The following is a 22767-nucleotide window of genomic DNA, read 5'->3' as shown; positions in this document are numbered from 1 at the left end:
TCCATACAAGTGATGGACTGGTCCCAGACCAGCTCCAGCACAGCCGCACAGCCCTGCCAAGGTGGCACCTTCACCCCTCACTCGGTGGTCAGGCAGGGCGGTCTGCTGGAGCAGCTGGACCACAGGATTAACACGCTGAACCACAACAGACTTCATTTTTGGCTAGCGTGACGGCTCCCCATCCACAAACAGAACAGGTTGTCCTCAGCAGGCACCAACAAGAGCATCTCAGCCACTCCTGCCAGGGGTGCACCACAGCAAAGGTGCTCCCCACCAAGCAGAGATGAGGTTTTAAGCTGTCGTGGAAGCACAGGGGAAGAAAAAAGCCAAAACACACCAAACCCCTCCATCCCCCCGAAAGAAACACACACATCCATCCCAAGGTGCAACGGTAGAAGAAAAGACTAGATAAAAGCGTTGAGGTCACTGGAGCCTGGATGCCAGTTAGACACCCTGCACTTCAAAGCATCTTGGCCTGGAGTCCCCAGCACCTCGGCTGTCCCCCCCCCCCAGGCCAGCTCAGCACCACTGCTGCGCCCCCAAACAGCCCAGCCGCAGGGCAGGCACGGCGTGAGCACTGTGCCGCTCAACCGGAGAGAACAGGCAGAAAGAAAACCCACAAGCAAAACCTGTACAAGGGACCCGACATGAGTGAAGTTACTGACGCGCTTAATTAAAAAAAAATAAATAAATTACGGTAACATGGGCTATCAGTCATCTTCATAAATAGAATTAGTACAATGGTCATATTTACCAGGTGAACTTTAATCAGGACACTTTAACTAGTGAGCATCTTTTCTTGCAAAAGCTACACATGATACAGACTGAAGCCTCGGATTAGAGAGGATAACGCTTATTACTGCAGGAAATATTACACAGTTGCTGTGAAAGCGAAGGAGAAAAATTTTCTACAGCCACCCCAAGCCTGCACCCTGCCCATCAGAGTCCTCCTGCGGCCAGGCGCCCCCCGCTACACACCAGGGAGGCATGGGGTGTGTGAAGACGGCACAGCTCAGAGGCAGGAGAGGTCAGTGTAAAACCCAGCCAACCTACCCCTGCCAGAAATGCTCTGCTGGTTCCTGGACCACCGAGAGGGACCTGGGTCTGGCCATGGCCCAGAGCATCCATCTTACCACTTAAACCCAGGCTGCTGCCTCCCTGGTCATACCAGTACTCGTGAGTGACACAGACTGGAGGACCCAGGGCCCGTCACATTTTAGTTGTTTGTATTCCCAGCCTCCTTTCATAGTTTCCTTTCTGTTCTGGTTATGTTTTAAAATGGCACCAGCCCACTGTCGTGCCACTGGCACTGTAACCCTACGTACTTCAGCTCGCTTTGGTAGCGGATGCTCTGCAAGGCTTCTCTAGCTGAAAGACCACCAGGAACAACATCCCTCCCAGGCAACAGCTAAACATCAGCAAAACTAAATACAACGCACCAAAAACCAGATGCATTCCCCGTTCCTGGCAGAGCTGAGGGCAGAGTGAGGGCTTAGCAAAAGCTCAACCCCCCAAGGAAGCAGGTATCAAGGCAAGTCTTTGCTTGATCTTTCACATCATATATCTCACTGCCTGCTCTGCCTGGCGTTCCCAGGGAGACCAGGAGGGAAAGACTCCAAATCAGAACAGATACAGTTAAAAAAAAACTTAAAGCTTTCTCAAGAGACATCCAGCTGAGCTAGCCCCAAGGTCCTGAACTCTATATCTCCTCTACTATCTAGAGTGCTGCTCCTGGGCACCCTCACAGGATGCTCCCTAGAGTCCTGTCCCTAAGACCTGACCCACAGACCCCCATCTTGGACCCAATCAAGCAATGAGATGCTCAGACACACTCACATGGGGAAATCCAAGGGCTCCCAAGGGAGCTTCCCCACTAGCTGTGGCATCCAGGATGTGGAGCAGCTGCTAGAGGCAGCAGGCACCTCCTGCCTCTCACAACAAGCAGTAACACAAACTACCGCAGGCACATGCACTCACCTGGGCTTACATTCAATTCCTTAGCCAAGACCCAGGGGAGATCAATTACTCACTAATTGGCCAGTCCTCCAGGCTTTCTCAAAGCCTGAAGTTCAGACAGCGGCACGGATCTCAAGAAGGCAAGACAGCAAAATTACCAACTGTGCCTGCTAATGGGTTGCGCTAATAAGAGGTCAGCATTGCAAAGGGGGTTTTGTTTCTTTGCTATGTGGCACTACTAAGGAAAAAGGCCAGGGGTTCTCTAGCTTGGAGGCCTCATTCTAGCCCTTCTGTGGAAACTTTCTGTAGCCTTTGTTTAAGTCAGAGGTCCTACAGCTTTTGCTTTTTGGATAAGACACAGGCACATCTTTGGGCAGGTGCAGATACTGGGCTGCTGTGCACAAGCTCTGCCACTGAGCAGCTATTCCAGCATCCCTGCTGAATTTTAAAGTGCCCCTGTTGCTAGGTGCACTACTTGCTCGCCCTGCTAAAGCTCAGGTTAGATGATGAGAAAGGATTTCTTTTTTATATTGAATCTCACAGTACAGATTTGCAGCCCTGAGTTTGCCTGTTGGGCGTCCATGATGCTCAGTGCGGCACTCGCTGCATAGGTGGGAACAAGCCAGGCTCTGGGCTGAGCAGCTCAGCCTGAGAGGCCCCACGTGAGAAGTAACCCGTGGTACCAAATGAAAAGCTTTTTCTCTGAAAATTGTGATTTGGGGGGTGGGGGGGTGGTGTTTTGTTTGGTTAGATGGGTTGTTTTTTTAATTCTGGGATATCCCTGGAAAGCTCCGTAGAAAGATAAGGCTTTTTGTTATAACTTTCAGTGATTTCTGGTTTCTAAAAACTAAAAGGTTTTCAGATGGGAAGAGCTGTAGAGCTTGGAAGAAAAAGGAGCTGCCGTGCAGGCACCAGGCCTTGGAAAATGTACTTGCAAGGGCATCCTTCCCAGAGGCCGTCAACACCTACAGAGGACGGAACATCCCCAGGAGGAGTCACGGGCCCCATGGAGAAGTGTGACAGTGATGGTTGGGTGGGCAGCGTCACCCACGGGGTCACCACAGAGCAAAAATGTCAACCCACTTGCTGGAAGAGTGGAGGAGGTGTTTTGCGAGGGTGATGTGGGTCATGTTTGTCAAAGTGGAAGGATGGATCAGGCTGAGGGCAGCGTCTGGGGCAGCCCTGCGCAGAAGGGGGGGTGGGCAGGTGGCTCTTCTAGACACACAGGTTAAAAAGGTAAATGACATAGTTTGTAATCTTAAAAAACAAGGAGTTTAAAGTTTGGTTACAAAAAACTCTGAAATAAAAGGCTGGAGAAGAAAACTAGTCTTCATGACCAGTATGGGAACTGGGGGGAAAATTGCACGTTGAAGCTGGGACCAAATCAAATTTGAAGCCACTGACTCTTTCGTTTTTTCCTTTTTTTCTTTTTTTTTTTTTTTCTTCCCTTTTTCAGAACTGGTCAGAAGATGTTGTTTGAGTTGACAGGATTAGTGGCAAGTGCCAGTTCTTCAACAAACATTAAGCAAGTGAACTGAGGGTGGTGATTAGTTCCTATTCCTGCTGAAGGACAAGTGTGGGTGGAAGATGATGCAACCACACAGGAGTCGTGGGGCCTCTGGACTTTCCCCTCTGCTGGAAATTGCTCGGACTCCTCTGATCTGGAATTTTTAAAAAAATGGAGAGAAATTCAGAAACATCAAATTTTTCTTGGAAAACCTTTCTTGGGATTTTTCTTCAAAGTTGCCAGGTGAGGAGCTGGCAGTTCGCTGTCTGCCAGGTGGGGAGCCGGGCAGTTTGCCCACCGCGGGCAGCTGGCAGGCTGGCAGGGCACCAGGCACGTCGGCTGCCAGCAGCTGGTGCCCGTCACCAGTTTGACAGAATTGACACATTCCCACTGCCAAGCTGGTTCCTCGGGCATCGGCAAGATCTTCTGAAGGAAAAGTGCCATGCTGGAAACTTACTTTCAGTCTGCTGCAATACGTCACCTACGTTACCATGTGGATATGATGCGTTGCCACAATGTTCAGAGAACAAGACCGGAGCCTTGGATGCAAAAAAATTCGATAAAATAACTGTGTTTGAGTGCTGAGGTTATTCCACTTAATGTACTCTGAGCAAACCGGTGGCGGGAAAAGAAAAAAAAAAAGTACAGGCATGACCAAGAATTTGAACTCTAGGTGAAAATGGTGACATTCTCCTCAACCCGCATCTCAAACCAAATCCTCAGAGGCAAGAATCTCATGACCTTCCAGATAATCTATTAAAATAGAATAGATAAATCTATGAAAAGCCCCACAGATGGCACGCTGGGTTTTCAAGGATCTGTCACCTGGGCAGAAAATCCTACCTTACTTAATAGTAAACATCACCTTAATCTGTGATGCTCAAAAACCCAGGTGTGATTGTGTCTTATGAGCACTTTAGGATGTGGGTGTGTGAGAAAACAAAGGAGCATGTATCTCTGAAATTGCATGGCAGGGCATAGCGTTTCATCGTGTCCTTAAGCAGCGCAGAGCAGGGGGCCCGATTCTGCTGCAAGGACAGGCAGGCTGGAGGAAGCAAGGGAAGAGCAAGGGGTTCCGAAGCAGCAGGCTGCTCTTCACACAGCACCCCGCATGTGCAGCCTGGGGTGGCTCTGGCACCTCCTGGTACGCCCCAGGTCGTGGTCTCCACCAAACTGCACAGATTTATAGCAACCCTGCAACCCACCTACAGAGAGCAAAGACCACCGCTGCTGCGATGCCTGCATGCTGCTGCAGCAGCACTCAGGAGCTAATCCAGAGCCTGCCCCAGTCTCTTGAAAATTATTTTAATGTCATTTATTGTTGAGAAAGTAAATAAGAGTCAAGATTCTGATCCCGCTTCTTCTATCCTCTTTTGTCATCAAAATTCCCATTAAGCATCCCAAACATGTTTGAATTCTTCCCATAAATTTTCTATATTCATCTTTTTTTCTTTTTAAAGGCAGCTAAGAATTAAAACAAAACGAGACAATGTCTTTACACTAATTTTTTAATGTTACACATACTGCACCTTATAACATTAGAAGAAAAAAAAAACCCAACGTAAAACTTAAAGACAGAAAATAAATATATTTTTTACGAATATATGCAGAGAGAGTGCAAAAAACTGCATCTCTAAAATGTTTAAATGCTGAATCGTACAACAAAAAAATTTACAAAAGCACTTATTTCTTTATACGTGTCAGCTCTCCTCTTATAAACACAAAAATATTTTAACAAATCTTACAAAGATCAAAGCCTTTTGCCCTCCACCAGGAGAAAAGTGGTGAAGAAAGTGTATTACCTGGAGGAAAAGAAGAAGAAAAAAACGCCCAAACCACAGATAAACAAAATGTAAGCCTAAACAGGTACCAGGGAAACAACATCTGGATGCTGGGGAGGGATGTACCCCTGTGCGCCGCAGCGCGGGAGATGAGCCCCCCGAAGAAGGGCTGGCCCTGGGGGATGGAACGCGGCTGCTGCCCAGATGAAGCTGCTCTTTGCTGTACCACTTGCCCCACATGGCACCAAAGTGCCCTCTCTCCTGCTCCTTTCAAGCCACGGCTTTTTTTCAGACAAATGCATCCGAAAGCAGCATTGGTCCAGCCAGAAGACCCTAAATTGAGCAGAGGTGGGAGCGCTGCGCACAGCCTGGCTCGACCCAGCGCCTCTACCTGCAGCGCGAAGCCAGGACCTGCCCCAGGTGGGGAAGAACAGGGGTCCGCACCGGCCGCCAGGTCACACCAGTGCCAGGCACGGACACTTCCAAGGACATGTATTTAAAATACACAAGGCGACCCTTGGTGCCGGCGGTGCCAGCGCAGCGTGGTGTGGGACAGTTCCGCTGCTCCTGGCTCACCAGACTCGCTCACGGGGCAAAGCGACAGCTCAGAGCAGCTGAGCTCCACGTACCTCTGAACTGGGGGCTCTTTGAAACTGAAACAGGCCGGTAGCAGAGACAGGAAAACAAAAGGAAGAGATTTGCTGTGGAATTTGGGGTGTTTGGGGACTGGGCGGGTAGCTGTGCAAAGGGCCAGCTTGCCATAGGGCTCCTGATGAAACTCTGGGATATGCTTGTACACGGTGAGACAGCCCAGCACCACACATGCCACACAACTGGTGGCACTCAGGAAGCTGCCTGGATGAGTCTCTTGTGCACAGCATCCATGGCACAGGCCCAGCAAGCTGTAACGCTCAGGCACCTTCCTGAAATTTAAGCAACTCCCTGCACACGTCCCGCAGCATCACACATTAACCAGCCTGGGATCTCCCGGCACACAGCCACCAGAAGCTGCTGCTTCTGTTCGAACATCCAGAAGGCACAAGCAAATGACTGAAGTCCTTAATTTTTCAGCCAAGAGAAGAGAAAGCCTCTCGGGCAGAAGGGGGAAGAATGAGGTGTCCTCTAAAAAGCTGGTGGACCTTGTCAACCAGTATCATCTTGTATAGCCCAAACTGTGATGGACAGTGGTGCTGGTAAGAAACTACCTTTCCCAGCAACAGAAATTGGCTTGATTCAGGGAACTAACTTGAGAGATGGTAACAAAACCTCTGATATAACTAAAAGATAGCGGTAAACATTTCCTGTGGACTGCACTGAATTAGAGGAATTTACCTTGCAAGGAACACCACGACCTTCTCTGCAGGAAGCAGAAGAGGAAAGGCTTCCAGTATGAATGCAACTAAGATAAAACTATCATTTGATAAAAGGCAACAATACTTCAAAATTAATATTTTATAATTCTTAATTATAAATTATATATGGATTGTATAAATTATAATAATAAATTATAAAAACACATTGGTTCTGAGAAACTGGAGTGTAGTGAAAGAAAACAGACCTTTGGGCTTCCTGTTCAGCAAAACCATTCAGCTCTCACTTCATGACTTTACTAACTAGAGGACAAATAAAAATTAGACTAAAGTTTTCCACAACCTTAGCAGTAAGTTCAGTTTCCAGCAGACTGCAGAAGAATTAACTCTCACTATTCCCGGAGAGGTAAATTTTTACATCTTTATTGCCAGCCACATAAATTAGGGTCTGATCCCACACAATCATGTGTGAGAGACATCTTACAACTGTTTTATAACTATCATAGTCTGTTCAACTGTTTCAGTGTATTTTTAAAATTATTTTACAGTATAAGTACACCCTAGAAAGCCTCCAGGGGGTTTGAATCCCTAAAATACAAAGCCATACAAGAGAAGGGTTTTTTTATTTATGTAATAAAAATATGCATATAGGATGGTTTGGGGTTTTTTTTCCCCAGCACATTTCCAATAAAGTCTGCTCAGCAACAGAAGCATCTCTCCTGTGAAGCTCGAAAGCTGTAGGGCTCCTTTACCTGCAAGCTCTAACAAAGCAGTCCTTATTTAGGTCTTCCAAAACACCTTCTTAAATCTGAATGAGTTTTTCTAAACAAGCCAAGCCTGGAATTTCTATCTTTGGTCATTTATCTCAGCATCAAATTTCTTATTAACAGCTGGGAGAAAACGGGAAGATTTTTTTATCCTCATACAAAGAAATCTACTAATTTTGCTCCAAGAATCTTTGGCCTGAGACAGAGGATGAAAAACATGATCATCAAAAGAATTCGTTTGAGGAAGGCGAGGGTGACTGGGAGAAGGAGAGTGCAGTGCTAAACAGATTTCAGATTTTGAAAGCAGCAGGTACTACAGCACAACCACCTGCTGTGGCACCCAAGAACAGAGCAGCCAGGAGTTGATTTCATTGTCCTGTTGTGGAAATGCAGTTGATTTCTGTCCACTTGCAGATCTTCAAGCAAATATGAAGATAATACCCAGTTTCTCTCGGTTCATTCAAGTAAAAATTATGTACATTTTAAACTTATCTTTGGATTTTATGCTATGTTACTGGACAGACAACGGTACATACCATTTAGCATCATTAAAGCACTGTAGAAACATTAATTACTGTTACCCCTCATGCCCTTCTTTGGGGTAAGCAACTCTATGCACCAATAATAAATCATCAATTACTGAACAGCAGCATTGACCATCTCCCGTAGTTCTAGAATAAATACTGCAGGGAAGTACTTATGCTATAGCATGACAAGTATTTTTATTAACAGGTGGTTTGGGGAGCAGGTACCATCACCCTCATTTTAACACAAGGACAAGAGATGCTGAGTGGGATCTCAGCTGTATTTGATGCAGCTCCAGTGACTGCTGGGAAATTACAGTGAGATATGTGGCCATGGAGGTTTGCGGCTGGCTGCAGTAAAAATCCGGATTTCTAGCACTGGTCTCTAATTTTGGGATCTGATAAATACCTAGAGCCCAGTTTTCAGAAGGGATGAATGCCCCTGGTTCAGAGGGAATAGAGTGGCTGCCCCTTGTGTTCTCCAAGAGAGACGTCTGTGGACACCATCAATGTAATGTTAATTGCCTAAAATCCCCAAGACCTCTCTCAGTGGTTAAAGCCCCCAGGGCAAACTGGCGATGGAGCCAGGGTGGGTGCTGTGCCACAGACCCCGGCTCCGGTGGGTACCCTGCCCTGCCACCGCCCTGAGCTCTCCCTGGGTGAGAGTACGGGTACCCGCACACCAGCCACCTGCGACAGGGGGAAGGAGAGATGCTACAGCCAGCAAAGCCTGGTACCGACATGCACCACTTCACACAGATGATGTTCAAGAGGGTGGATTTACAGCTACATTGATTGAGAAGAGTCACAAGTAATCCGAGGCCTGGTTTTGTTTCTTTCGCCATAATTTCTGTTAGTATTATTAGTCACGCTTGCAATGAATCTCTGACAATGTAACTTTAATTCTTCTTAAAAAAGTTAAAAAAAAAAAAAGAAAGAAAAAAAACCCAACAAAACTTGACATTGTAAAAAGGTTCCTGCTTAAAACAGTTCTCTGGAAACTCTGTATTATCAGTTGGTGGAACAAAGCTGCCTTCTGGAAAACAAGGCAGCAGGGCCCTGCTGCTCCTAGCACCTCAGCGCAGGCACAGCTCTGCTCGGCTGTCAGCCCATCCTCACGGGCCAGGCGGTCAGGGTCTGATTAAAGCACATGCTCAAGTAACCCCACGCAACAAAAGGCCAGAGTACACGGTGCACTGGACACAGCCTTTTAAAGGAAATGATCTTTGTAAGGCTTCTAAGTTCTAAAGTATTCTAAGGCTTCTTTCTAGGTCAATTTGTTGCATCCCCACAGCCAAAGGAAGGTGTCCCTGTAGCTCATGCTCTCCTTACCCAGCTTGTGTGCAAAGACCTCCAGCTACAGCCTGGCCACTGCCACCAGCCTGCGTACAGGCTCCTTACATGACTGGCACTCTGGCTGTCACATTGTGCTAACACTTGCATACTGAATTTCTTTTGATACCCACCCCAGGCACCAAAACTGGCATCAGCAATAAAATGTGCCCATGGAAAAGGCACACCTTCCTTCTGCTCTGTAGGAATTAGCCTTTGGAAGGAGTCACCCTGCACTTAAAGTGAGGAGTTAAAAATAAATGGGATACTGTCGTTTTCCCAAACTTTACAGCTACGCATGTTTGCCATGTTTTTATAAAATATCATCTTTCAAACCATTTAAACAAATTCCCACTCTACAGAGAGTTCTGCATTAACTTTGGACAACATTTAAAGAACGGGAAAAGGTCAAATTTGTATTACATTTCAAATGGTGACATCGTGTCCATCACTGTATTCTGGGCAAGACAACTGCCTTCAGTTGCATTTTTTTAACAGAGGCAAGAACTTGGCAGTTTCATTAACACAGCAGTATAAATGGAAAAAAAACATGAGACACCTTCATCCCATTGGGCATTTTAGCAAAAACGGGCTGAGGGAAAGAGGGAGAGGACAAGGAGAGAAACCGAACTAGCAAAGGGTGTATCAGACATAGGTAAGACCACAAAACATAAAAAACTCGCAAATTTTAACATGCCAAGGATATTGGTACATTGCAATGCTGGTTATGGTTAGAGAGACTGTACAGCTCCCTCTTTTTGTCCTTGAGGCTTTGTTAAAGTAAGACCCTCAACTTCAAGTTCATAAATAAAATGGAAATGACAGTAGTGCCATAAAAACAGGTAGAAAAATAGTGCAAAGCCAAGGGCTGGACACTTTAATCTGTCACAAGTACCCCCAAGCACTACCATTAGTGCTCTTAAAGAAAACATGTAAGGAAAACATTCTCTATTTATTATAAACGGCAGTTGCCTGCATTGCACTCTGTATTTATAATGTACTGACTACCTTTCTGCTTCCCTTCAAAGCTGTGGATGGAGAATAAATACAGCCTTTCACACTGGTGAGCACTGCCTGCCCTCCAGTCATGACTGGTAGAGAAGTCAGACAGTATTTATAAAAGAAATCAATTAACAAGTAAAACAGACAATATCATTTAAGGCCTTTGTCCCTGCTAGTCTGCTCAACAGACTACACTTTCTTAAAATAAGAACATCTACCACCTCTGTTACAGTAACCAGACAGCAAAGTTAAACAAAACCCCCCAAAAAAAGGTCACAGTTAACGGCTGCCAAGAATGCAAAACACAACAGCAAAGATGCTGCTCGCTGCGCTCCTGGTGCCTCGCACTGTGCACGGTGGGCAGGCTGGCCGTGGGCGAGCCCAACGCGATGCTCAGGCTGAGCATCTCACCGAAACCTCGCAGCCCTTAGCAAAAGGGTTTGGAATTACAACTGATTACATAGTGCAAACTCGTATCAGTTCCCACAGATACAAAATGCACAGATGGGAGTCCAGAACAAAAGCCACCACCAGACAGGGTTGTGAGGAGCACCAGCCATTAGGGAAATAAACTCTGGGGAGCAAAGTCTGATCTCAGCTCCTCCTGAGTGAGCCTGGAGTAAACTCCAGCTCTTCAGGGAGGTTTCAGGGAACTTGTACAGGTGTAACTGATACCAGGGGCTGAACCAGTTTGGTGGTGAGGCACCAAATGAAAATGAAGCATTCATTAAATGACAGCCTTTCAGATTTGGAGTAACTATAAATTATTCGTAACAGAGTTTGTTAACCTTGAGTGGGACAGAATAAATACCCATCGATGGATGGAGCTTACATTTACACGGCATTTCTCAAGTATTCCCTTCAGCAGGTCCATAAGGTTTTTAACGGGGGGTTTGGCTTAGCCTGATGAGACTTTTTCTTGCTGCCACCCCATTTAAACTGTTGAAAAAATATACTGACTGCCTAGAAAATAAATTGTGCATATGTATTCGGTATATCCACACCCATGCGGCCACTCTATATATGCACAACCAAGATGCCAATACTGTGCACCAAATAGGAACTGTGCCATGGGCTTTCTGGAAAGATCAGCTTTGTGGTGAGTTTGCTACACCCATGTTACTGACAAAAGGCATGCCCAATGGCAGGGAAATATGCATACTCTTCATATTTCAAGGTAGATATGTCACACTTAATCTGGAAAAAAATCAGCTTTCTCAAGGTAGCCCTCTCTTAGTTCGAAATAGTTTTGTCGGTTTTCACTTCTGTAATTGAGATCAACAGCATAAATCCATTTGATTTCAACGCTGAAAGAAATGCCATGGCAGCCAATTGACAGGAAACTGTCAGATATATTTTCTTAACAGCTTGTTACCTTTAACAGGACACAAGCTAGCTGACGGAAGGACTTAATCAGGCTTTTCACTCTCCATCTTCTACAAAATACCCAAAATGTTCTGAGAAATCGGAGTGCCACCGAGAACCAGCGGAAAGCATGGCAGTAATGACTGGCTCTGCACAGGCAGAGTAATACTGCAGGATCGAGTCAACCCTGGCTGATGGAAGATGGTAAAATTCCAACAGTCTCAAAAGGTGGCTCATATTTAAGGGTATGAACTACTGAATGGTGTCTTGTTTTCCTTTTAGAAAGCAAACCTACACCATACATACTGCACAATAATCTAGGCTTTTCCCACAGTGGGACTTGTTAGTGATAGAGTAGCCTGTAAAGAATAGGCACTTATCCCAAGAATTGGCAAAAAAAGGGAGTATTATTTGGTAGGTATGGCACCAAAATACAACCATTGTGCTTTCTCACATACATATGCTGTACAGATGGAGGCTCAAACAGAGACAGAGTTTTAGGTTGTTGGTGGGCTGTGTTTTTTCTTTTTGCTTCGGCAGGATTTGCAAATGCAGCAGATGATGCACGGAGATGCCACGAGCAGCAAGGGAGAGGTCACCAATGCGATGATACCCAGTCCAACGAGGATCCCCACAACCTGAAAGACATGGTAGTCAAAAACAGGTATTTAGCTAATTGGTAAAATAAAATGTGTGTCTTTATGTAGAAGCACAGCACAGGTCACAAAAACCAGTTGAAAATATGAAAATAATCATCCTGGTCCTTCACTGAAGGGTAAAATCTCATTGCTTCATGCATGTGTGAGAGCTCTGCTCAGCTGACTAGAAACGCACCTGTGTTCTGTTCCACATCACTGAAGCCCGCGAGTGGCCCAGCTTGTTTCTGCAAGGGCCTCTGTCGTAATGTCGTAGGAAGATATCATTCTGAAAAACAAAAGGAGAAGCTGCAAGAGCAGGTTACAGCAACTGCAGGGAGAGGTTCAAGACAGGACTGGAAATACAACCTTCCTTACACTGCTTTACAATTACCAGCTGCCAGCAGACAAGTTCATCTGTCTTCCAAATCATAACTTAGAGAAGCTGCTTGCAGTTTCAAGAAGTGTGGTGTGTTCAGGACCTGAGCCATTGCATAGCATCTTTCCTCCCCCACTTCTAAAAAGCACAAGCATATGCACTGCACCTATTGCACAAGTACCCAGTCTGTAATTTGGCGACAATAAAGGGGCCTGTAAACAACAGATACTTCTGACAACTAGCAGTATGAGGGATCATCTTCCTGAGATACTTCCACCTTCTGTTCTCCTGCTGTCCCTACACTTCAGTGTAATTGTTTACCCCTATGCAAAAATGAACACAAATTGGATTTCTCACACCAAATGGGACATTTTACACCCACTCTGCATAACAGGTAAAAGTCCTCTATGCAGACAGTCTATAAATATGAAGCAGGGGTGATTTCTTAACCACAGTATAAGCAAAGTTTGAAATCCCAGAATACCGATGTATTGGACTTTTTGCATGGGCACAAGTCATAATTCTAGCATGTGAACAAAGCCTTTAGGCAGAGTCAAAGTCCTGGATGAGACTAACTTTTTTAACAGGGTTTTTGCTTTTTTATCTTTAACTAACTTTTTCATCTCTAACTGAGATACCTAAAAAAAATTAGACTTGTAGTAATTTTCTTCCTAGGCTTAACAGGAACATTGAAAAAGTAGTTCCAATTTTACAAGTAGTTTAAAATTTAAAAAGTGTTTCCTTTCTCTTTTCCCATTAATACTTACTACATTATCTTTTTTTTTTTCAGAAGATGACTAACTCCCTGCATTACCCTTCCCTAGCCAGCTGTGCTGCAACCTGATGCTGCTTTCTTCTTCATTTTTCTGCCCCGCTCTTTGGCTCCGCAGGTATTAACTTCACCTAAACCTGCAGCTTCTGTAACCCTGTAGTTTTTTTAGAAAAACTACGTTTGAATCATGCAACTACATTTTTTTTTTTCTTCCTCCTGTTAAACTGATACAAACTTGATAAGGGCACATCCACAGTGTCTGTGAGAATCCGACTGTTTTCCAGTTCAGCCCAGGGTTAAGCAGTCACTGCGTACTGGATGTACTCTGGGGCAAGCTGCAAGGCTCACGTTGAAAAAGCATGCTCATACATGGAATGGGGCAGAGCACTAAGCGAAACCTTTCTAGCATGCTGAGAAAAGGAAGGATGAAGAATGAGGAAATCTTATTGTTCGCTGGCTACGAAGTACAAAAAAGAAGAAAAGCCATGCAATATCTAGCATTTTATTTCAAGTGCTGGCAAAGTCCTTTTCGCACTCCCACAGTTACTAATGATGACTGCACCAAAGAAGGAAGCTGCCATATACATGAGCACATTGCTTCATGTAATCTGAACCTAATCCTGCCAGGAAACTCAAAGTCTGCACGAGCTGAGACTAGTTGGTATCCCCTAAGAAATAACCAGCCACCTGCACCTTTGTAATCCATGTTCATAATCCAACATTTTTATCCTCAAGCCTACTAAGCGACCATTTTCCCTAGCAAACACGGCACTACAGACAGACTAGTGAAGGAGACCTAATCCGTATGAGCTCTTAACGCACCCTACCGTGAAACACCCCCCCTCCCCCAGTACCATACCATTTTTTGGACAGGCTGTGACCTTTGCAGTCAGAGCAGGTGGAAGACACTGATTTCCCTGGCTGTCAACCAAACTATCTTTAGCTGCTGCACTGGAAGAGGGAATCAGAGAAAGGTAGTGCTGGAACAGACCTCCAGAAAGCCACCAGTCTGTCTCATTTCCCTCAAAGAACTAGCACAGGACCCACAGACATGGCTACGACCCTTTATGGAAAAAAGGGTATCAATATAAATAAAAGCACTGGATAAACAAGAAGAAAGCAATTAAGTTAGAAGCTGAATTGAGCCAAGCCACTCACTAGGACATCAATGAATTGATGAAGAGCTCATACAGGGCCTCAGACTAACCCCAGCCCTGTTACCCTTTATCTAGGTGATTTTTCTGCAGCACTTACATCCAAGTTCTGTAGACAGTACCAGCAAAACGTGTGTTTGCAGTTCTTGCACATCATCTGAGCACAGCCCTCATTTCGCTCAATATAGACCCGACAAACTGGGCACTGCTTAATTGGCGCCTCCATCTCTGTTCCAATAAGTGATCTAGAAGAGTAAGGAAATATTAAAGTGAAATGTGAATGCAATTACTGCTGATATTCAGGTCCACTGCCTGATGTATACTTTGCTGATTTTCCAGAGCATCTAATCTTGCTGTCTTGATGCACTCAATGTGTAAATTTTGTAATATTCAATACAATAAAGTACATCTGCTACCAGGTGTAAGATTATCGGTATCACATAGGAGTAAAACTCCATTCCCTTGATCTTTTATGCTACATAAACCCAACACTCACTACACCCACAAATTTATCTCCTATAGCACTAAAAATGAGCTCTTGGTAAGACAGCTTACACAATTCATTTAACAGGACTGGATTATGCAATTCATAATACTTGTCCTTGCCTGAACAAAATAGCCTTAAACTCCAGCAAAGCCAAAGATCAAACCTGGAGAAGAAAAATTATAGCAAGAGCTCTTTAGCAACTCCTATTCAATGAAGTCTCTAGCAAGCAGAAGGCTTAGATTTTAAGTCTTTCACTTCTTGCAAAAAAATGATAGAAAACTTTCAACACACATGACTGAATGCAATCTGATTCTGAAAACAAAGTTGGATGGCCAGAGACATGACATAATTTAAATACAGAATTGCTTTCTTTCTGCAGATTAACGCCTTACTCAACCTTATCTGTCGGTTGTTTACACCTATGCAAAATGAACATAAATCAGATTTCTCACACCAAATGGGACATTTTACACCCACTCTGCATAACAGGTAAAAGTCCTCTATGCAGAGAGTCTATAAATATTAAGCAGGGGTGATTTCTTAACCACAGCATAAGCAAAGTTTGAGATCCCAGAATACCGGTGTATTGGACTTTTTGCATGGGCACAAGTCATAATTCTAGCATATGAACAAAGCCTTTAGGCAGAGTCAAAGTCCTGGAGGGCTACACCTTTCAGAAGTGTCAGTGGCAACCCAAGCTTGAGAAGGACACAAAGAGTATTAAGTATTAAAAAATAAAATGTATCATTTAAAATAATAATTAGACCGGTATTTAGGTATCTTATTATATTTAGGAAACACCAGGGGAGATGGGACAGTGCCAGAGATGCATCTAAGGAGCTAGAGGGAAGCCGTTCCAAGAAACTGATGTGAGGCACAGAGCTAGCACCCCACGCCAGAAAGAACCAAAAGCCACGTGGCCTCCGTGGGTTCCCCTCTTACCTCTGCTCGGTCGGTACGGGAGTAGTTTGGATTTCCTGGCACAGGCGCTGCGGGTGCCATGCCTCCTTGCAAGCGGAGCAGAACGTCAGGCAGCAAGCTGGGCACTCCACCGGCACCGGCGCTCCCGACTCGCTCGGTGCCACGCGGCACACCGTTTGGCAGTTGGCTGCAGGGCACCATGTTCTCTGGGGGTCCAAGTGGACTTCTGAAACATAACAGAGAGAGAAACACAACTGTTTATAGAGTCACCTTCTCATTCCAGTGACACGTGTCTAGGTACACATGACCCGACTCTGCACGTGGGTGGGGAAATTAGAGCTTTCTGCACCCACACTCATGGGCAGTCGAGCCTCCTCCTCCTCTTTAGGCAGGTCTGCAGTTGCACCCTGCTAAGGCAGCTGCACTGGAAGCATCACAAGAATGGCAATTACCTATATACAGGACGTATTCTTTGCCTTTATGGGGAGGTACAAAAAATGAACATAACTGCTGCTTGCTGAGAAGCACGTGTGTTTTGTGACATTAGGCCATTCCACGTCTTTCACGTGTGCAAGCCATGCAGTATCTTTCATGGAAATAGCAGAAGGACTGTTGTTAAATTAATATCTAGTCACTTTCCATGCTTTATTTCCTCCCCTCTATCTACATACTCCAATTAATACTCACTTTATTGTATGACCACTATTTGTCAAGTATCAGATTACAACAATAGTCAAGGTGAAGTTTCAGGGTGGAGACATCGAGTTACACAGAAATCACCACATGGCAGAGCATGATAAATATTCTTTCTCTCGCTCCCCAACCTTTATTCAAGGAATTTGGACGTGGACCAGCAACCCAGCTGAAGCACGTTCACTGCCAGGGGTGCCCATGGTGTGCACGCTTTGTGCCACTCAAGCCTATGGGCCTTCAACAGTCCCACCCTGCAGAGCCTCCCTCCGCAGCAAAGGGCTGCCGTGCCCGCAGGAGCTACCTGCCTCTCCTCCTGCCCTGGGAGCCCTCTGGTACCACCACTGACAACAGACAGATGGAGGGGATATCTCAGAAACAGGTAGAACCCCTTGACTCTGAGACGTCAAAAGCCATTGCAATGTACCCTCCAGCAGATAAAAGACTGTCCCACTTGAAACAAAAGGTTTCACAAGGGCTGCAGACGTGTTCTCTGGCAAATTTTGCTGAAGCAGTTGAAGGCACTTCCTCCTCCACACACTGCCCTGTCTGCACTGCTCCTCTACAGGAGCCTGCTGGCAGCCCACAGTGAAGGGGGCTGCTGGATGAGTATCTAGCAGATGCTCCAGTCCACATGAAAAACAGTGATACCTGTGTCCAGGTACCCAGAAACTAGAAACTGCACAACTAGAAATGTGTTCCAAGCAGTAAAACTCTGCCCCCAGCTTTCAAGCATTTAGATAAGACAGGCACGAACACCTGGGGAGAAAGACACTCCACGAACCTCACAACCTAGCATGCACTAGAAACCCAGCTCGTTTCCAACATGCTAAACCTCTCTGTTCACCTTGAAAACTTCCAGTTGGTTTAAAGCTGTCCCTCCCTCCCGGTTGTCCTGGACACTGCCAGTGAGGAACCACGTAAGGACGATCATCCTCTCTGCTGGCTGCAGGACACACAGGTACACAATTTTAAGTCTGTGTGAGGGTGCTCTGACAGATGTGGAGAATTTCTACATGCACGGCAAAGGTTGTCATCTATAATTTAGGCACTGCCAGCAAAATGCCTGTACCATCTATCTCCAGCCATGTCATGGATCTAGTTGCAGTCTTTCCTCTTGCTCTCTTACACGTGCTTCCTTTGCCCCCCAAAACAAACAAACATTTTGCTTTCTACTGAATGAAAGCCAGAACAAAATACTTTGCAGCTTCATTTGTGGGAAGAAAAGAAAGACATGGATGGGCAGTACCAGCCATTTTACATTTTTATACACTTCTAAAAGGTAGTGTTCTGACTGAGAAATCATTATTCCTGTAGCTTCCCTTGGTGTCTCTTTAAAAGAAACTCTGGACTAAGTAAGACCATGGTCCAGTACCAGCTGTTGCATTTAAGTCTTCACACGGTAGGTTCTATATGCTTTCTGTTGATAAAGAGAAGTGAAAATGAGATGAAGTGCAGTTCCTGCAGACAGCTGCTTAACACACTCAACTCTGGAAACCTGAATTCTCCTATCCTGTTTTGGGGTGGAAGACAGGATGTCTGGTTTTGACATCATTGGGAGGAGGGAGTTGGGTTGTAAATCTTATTGGGTTTTGTAAATGCGTTGCAGCAAGATGTAATGCATGAGATGAAACTCCCTCCTCTTCCACTTCGTCCATCTTACAAAGAACCTACAGATGGTGTTTTGCAATCCGTGCTGTCTCATACTGTTTGGTTTACCATGGAGTACAAGTGAAACCAGAAAAAACTAAAAAAAGGAGCAGCCAAAAAAAGGAAAGAGGCTATCATATTGCTCTGACAAGCTGCTCCAATTTTTTTTTTTTTTTTTTTTTTTTTTTTGGTTAGGGCCATTTGTCTCCTGCGCCTTTCCCTTGTTTCCCAGAGCCAGTTCAGCCACCCTTGCTCCGCCGTCAGGAAAGCCTTCCCAAACACTGCCAGTACCAGGCAGGGATCTGGGCAGCTTTCACAAAACATGCAAGCAAGCAGGTGGAATGTGCGAGACAGATGGGGGAAACCCAGCACCTTGGAGAAAGGATAAGTTATGGCTCAGGAGAGGTATGAAAGGATGAGCCTATGCCTTTCACAGAATATTAGGAACACCTCCTTTTAAAATGGATTACTTTTCAGGCAGGCATAAAATGGAGGTTCTCACCATCTACCACTTGGTCTATTGGGCAACTGTCACAGAAATAGAAATACAATGCATGTGTCCTAGCCACATCCTATTCCTCTATTTCATTACTTCTGATGACCATGTCAACCCCATCCTAACCAGAGACAGAGCGATTGCTGTTCCTTCTATTACAATGTGCTGAATGGAAGCTCTGTGGCTAGGTCCTGACTGGATGCAGAGAAGTTAGATATATAAGCAAGATTGGGTTTAAGCCTGAAACATTTGCATTCTAAGAACACAAAACCTGCAAAAGAACAGCGTATTTTCAGAGCATTCCATATTAAACTGAGTGTCTATAGATACTGAGTGTCTATAGATACACAATTGTACGCCAGTTACTTCTCACTACTTTTTCACCTAGTATTATTTATCCATTTTTTTTACAAAGCCAAGGAAATGGAAAGGAAAGCTATTTTAGTAAAATAGCTAGCACAGATGGGGGGGGGGGGGGCAGGTTGTGGGGAAAACAGCTTTTGGATGTGTAAGTCCTTCTTTGGGTTTTCAAAATTTTCCTCAAAATTCACCTCACGATGGAAAAAGTCTGGAAAGGTGAGAAGCACTGACTTTGCCAGTCACTTGAAGACTGGTCAGCAAAGACTACAGAGCAAGAACAAGTCTTTCAGGTTACCCAAGCAGCTGGTTATTTATTTCTAGCATTTCTAGTAAAGCCAAGCGTGTGCTGAAGCAAGGAGCCCATATCTTAACAGAACAAAGCTGAGAGAGGAAGGGTCTAAGCCCAGGAAGCTGAAGGGTTTGGATGAAGAGCTTTGTTGAGCTGAGCAAAAGTCAGGAAGGACACCCTGGTTCCTGCCCGTTTTAGTGGAGGAGAGGGCAGAGCTAGGCAGTAGCAGCCTGGATTTTCCACCGCACTTGACTGCTGGGGGTCCCTGGACAGATCCCAGGTCAGAATTCGGCCCCAGCAGGTGCCACCAGCAAGGTTTATTACTCATTTCAGAAAAACACTGTCAGGCCAGCATTGGTGTTGGGCAGGGCAGGCAGGCTCTGCCAGGGTAGGGTCACATCTCAGAAGACGGCTTCGGGCCAGCAGAAGCTGATAAGCCAAGTCCAACGGATGAGTCCATAAAGGTCAGCCCTGGGGGCTGTGCTAAATCCAGGAAAAGCAAAAGGTCTTGGCTGGGGCTGGGATTAGTGCTGGTGTCCAGGTCAGAGCTTTAGTTAGAAGGAATCGTTGTCCCCAGGCATCAGTAAGCTGGATTTAATGGTGGGCCCAGTAGGCAAGGCCAAAAGGCTATGCTTAAACCGCCGCTTGGGTGCCAGTTTTACTCATCATAAAGGAGAAAGGACAGACCTTAGAAACTTAATGGAGTTAATGGTGGAGGAGGATCAGTCAGACTTAGGTAAGAAAGAAAAGGGAGGGAGGATTTAAAAAAATAGGTAAATTTCAGGCTTCTGTGTGTGGGAGGCAGTATTAAAAAAAAAAAAAGGAGATGTAACAGGGAGTTGGACAAAAGATCAGGAGTTCAGCCTTGGCTAGTTATAGAGGAAGAGATACCAGGAAATCATTAGTTTCACAGTCTTCAGTTGAAAAAAGGTTTTACACAAAACAGACTAATGTATTGCAAGAATGTCTCTCTTTTTTAACCCTTTAATATGGTGATTTAACAATCTCTGATTTCCACTGTCTAGGGCTGTAGACAAGCCACTGCTTGGCTTTTGAGCAGGAGCGACTTCCTAAGGATAAACAGGAAGAAGGGAAAATAGGAGATAGAAATAAAAAATGAAAGCAGGATTTGGGATTATTTTTTTAATGTATTTTGCCTGAGTGCCTGCAAATCATAGTTACAATCTACACCTGCCCATGAACTTGGGGCATACGTGGGTATCGTCATTTTGCAGGTTTTGTACTTTGTGGTCACTCACTGCGACTCATGCCAGAGGAGACTCTGTAAAAAAACCCATATATTCTTCTATCTGACCATCTTTTCAAGTGCGTTACTGTGCCTAACTTCTGTGAATTTCTGCATTTTCATACACATTCCCAATCCATACGCATCTAAGCATGTATGCAAAGCAGGAACACAAATACAGGCTTTCAAGGAAAGTTTGAAAACAGGCAGTCAGGGCAGATCAGCCCTAGATACTTTACCCTGCAAACTACCACGGAGTAACTTCTTTGAAAAATGCTGTAACTTCCAGGTGAGACTTTCAAGTTGGTGTCAGTCTTTCAAACCAGCATGGGACTGTGGATAACTGGCTAGCTGAAAAGGGTCACATAGACATAGTCCAGCTGGCTGGACAAAAATGCACATCGCTCTCAGCTTATCTGAAGTAAAGCAAAATACACTGTCTTTGGCTGTCCTTGTTACACAGTAAGAGGAAGATTTCGGTGGGAAAAGAATGTTGCAGGTGGGAACAGAAAACTACAGAAGAGAAACTAGGGGCAGGCTTGGTATTTAGGCAACTAACCAATAATGAGCTTAACTTTTGTAATATGTATGAGCTAATTATAAGAAGGCATAAAAGGTGACTGTAAGAGACAATAAACGAAGTCTGCTGATCACTCATATTGAGCGACTGTGTCTTCCCTCCGTCGCAACATGGGACCTCATCTTTCTGACTAGCACCTTTCTTCTTCAACTTCAGCAAAGAACCGTCTCCTGAAGCACAAGGCTGACCTCTGGCATAGGAAAGCTTGGCCCCAGTAAGACCTTCAGTTTCAAACTTATTTACAAATAGCCCTTACTCAGTAACAAGGGGTCCGATTACCACTCAGGAAAAAACAAATATACTAGATGAATACTCATGAGGCTTCTACATAAGAAAAGCCCTCCTGCAGGAATGTTTGTAAAAATCCTCATCACACTGCAGGGTCTGTCTCCCCCAGAAGTTCTGAAGAACCCTGAGGATGTACGAAAGGACCATGTGTGCCCTGCACCAGCCTCTAGCACCTTGTTTAGTTCTACCAGTACAACCACCCCCCAAGGACCCAGAGTGAGCATGCTGCGGGAAGAACGATGGAGCCTCAGGCAATGCAATCTGAAAGTGCTGCCCACAAGCCTGAGGAAAACCATGGTATTTCAGTAAGATGCCACTCTGTTGACTCTGCTAGACTGAAATAATTTCCAATCTGTCTATGGAGCACAGTCAGACGTAGTGATTGCTCTTAAACTATTTCAAAATGAAGACATCTTCTCTGTCTCTTCCTTAACTCACCCAACAGTCTTTGTCTTTGCAGCATGTAATACTGCTGCCTCCACTGAGACTTTAAAAAGGAAGGTAATAGAAATCAAAAGGTTTGTACCTCGCTCAAACTTCAGCCTCTTGTATAATTGAAACTGGTCAACAGGCACCAAACAGGCAATCTGAAATGAGAAACAAACACACAGAAAGAGCATTAGAAACACCGACTTGAAAAAATTTAATAAGCATAAGTTCTACATGCCTGCCCTTCTCAGCTGGCTCTCAAATCCATCTTCTTTTCCTACTTGGAAAACACCACTGTGTGCCTCTGTACCTTGATTTCCTTCTCCAAAACTTACAGTTCTTGACCTCTCCTATTTCAGCCACACAGCCCACATCTTTCCTACCATGCACAGGAAAGCCTTCTCTATGGATTCTGTATTTACTACAGGCTTCTCAGTTTTCCTTCATGTTGGTTTAATGTAACGAAGGGTGACGGCTTGCCAGCCTTGGAGACTGCAGCGTGTTGTTCATGCACAATACTGCTCACTCAGATGAATGGTTCCTCATTCATGTCTCCCAGTTTTAATGGCAGGGGTCACTTAGCTCTCAGGAATTGAAAAGCTAGTCTGGTTTCCATTTTTTATCCACTTCATGGGTTTTGAGCTGAGACAGTTAACGCCACTGCTGTTGGAATTTGCCTTAGACATGCTCCAGCCCACTGGGAACTGGACTGAAGTTAACAAATCTAGTTGGCATAGACAAACAGCCTTTGTTATACATTTTACACATTATCATAATTAAACTAGCAGTCTACAAGGCTAAATGCTCTAATCTCCAATTAACAGAAAACAGAAAACCAAGTACCCTA

General features: G+C 45.0%; 1 protein-coding gene across 3 annotated transcripts in view; it reads right to left on the bottom strand.

Annotated features, from left to right (window-relative positions):
• Window positions 1-4955: 4955 nt before the first annotated feature.
• The window catches only part of RNF144B (ring finger protein 144B), a 96185-nt gene continuing 78373 nt past the window's right edge, over window positions 4956-22767 (bottom strand). For all 3 annotated transcript variants that reach the window (XM_027799180.2, XM_005434918.3, XM_027799179.2), the window contains exons 4-8: window positions 22018-22078; window positions 15914-16118; window positions 14585-14729; window positions 12379-12468; window positions 4956-12182 (exon numbers count right to left, since the gene is read on the bottom strand). In XM_027799180.2, the coding sequence (XP_027654981.1) occupies window positions 12042-12182; window positions 12379-12468; window positions 14585-14729; window positions 15914-16118; window positions 22018-22078 (642 nt within the window). In that variant the 3' untranslated portion in view covers window positions 4956-12041. The remainder of the gene's footprint in view (window positions 12183-12378; window positions 12469-14584; window positions 14730-15913; window positions 16119-22017; window positions 22079-22767) is intronic.

Source organism: Falco cherrug, chromosome 3 (assembly GCF_023634085.1).
Source record: "Falco cherrug isolate bFalChe1 chromosome 3, bFalChe1.pri, whole genome shotgun sequence".
NCBI lineage: Eukaryota > Metazoa > Chordata > Aves > Falconiformes > Falconidae > Falco > Falco cherrug.
The sequence above is the reverse complement of the archived record's forward strand: the minus strand, read 5'-3'. Positions and strand labels throughout refer to the sequence as shown.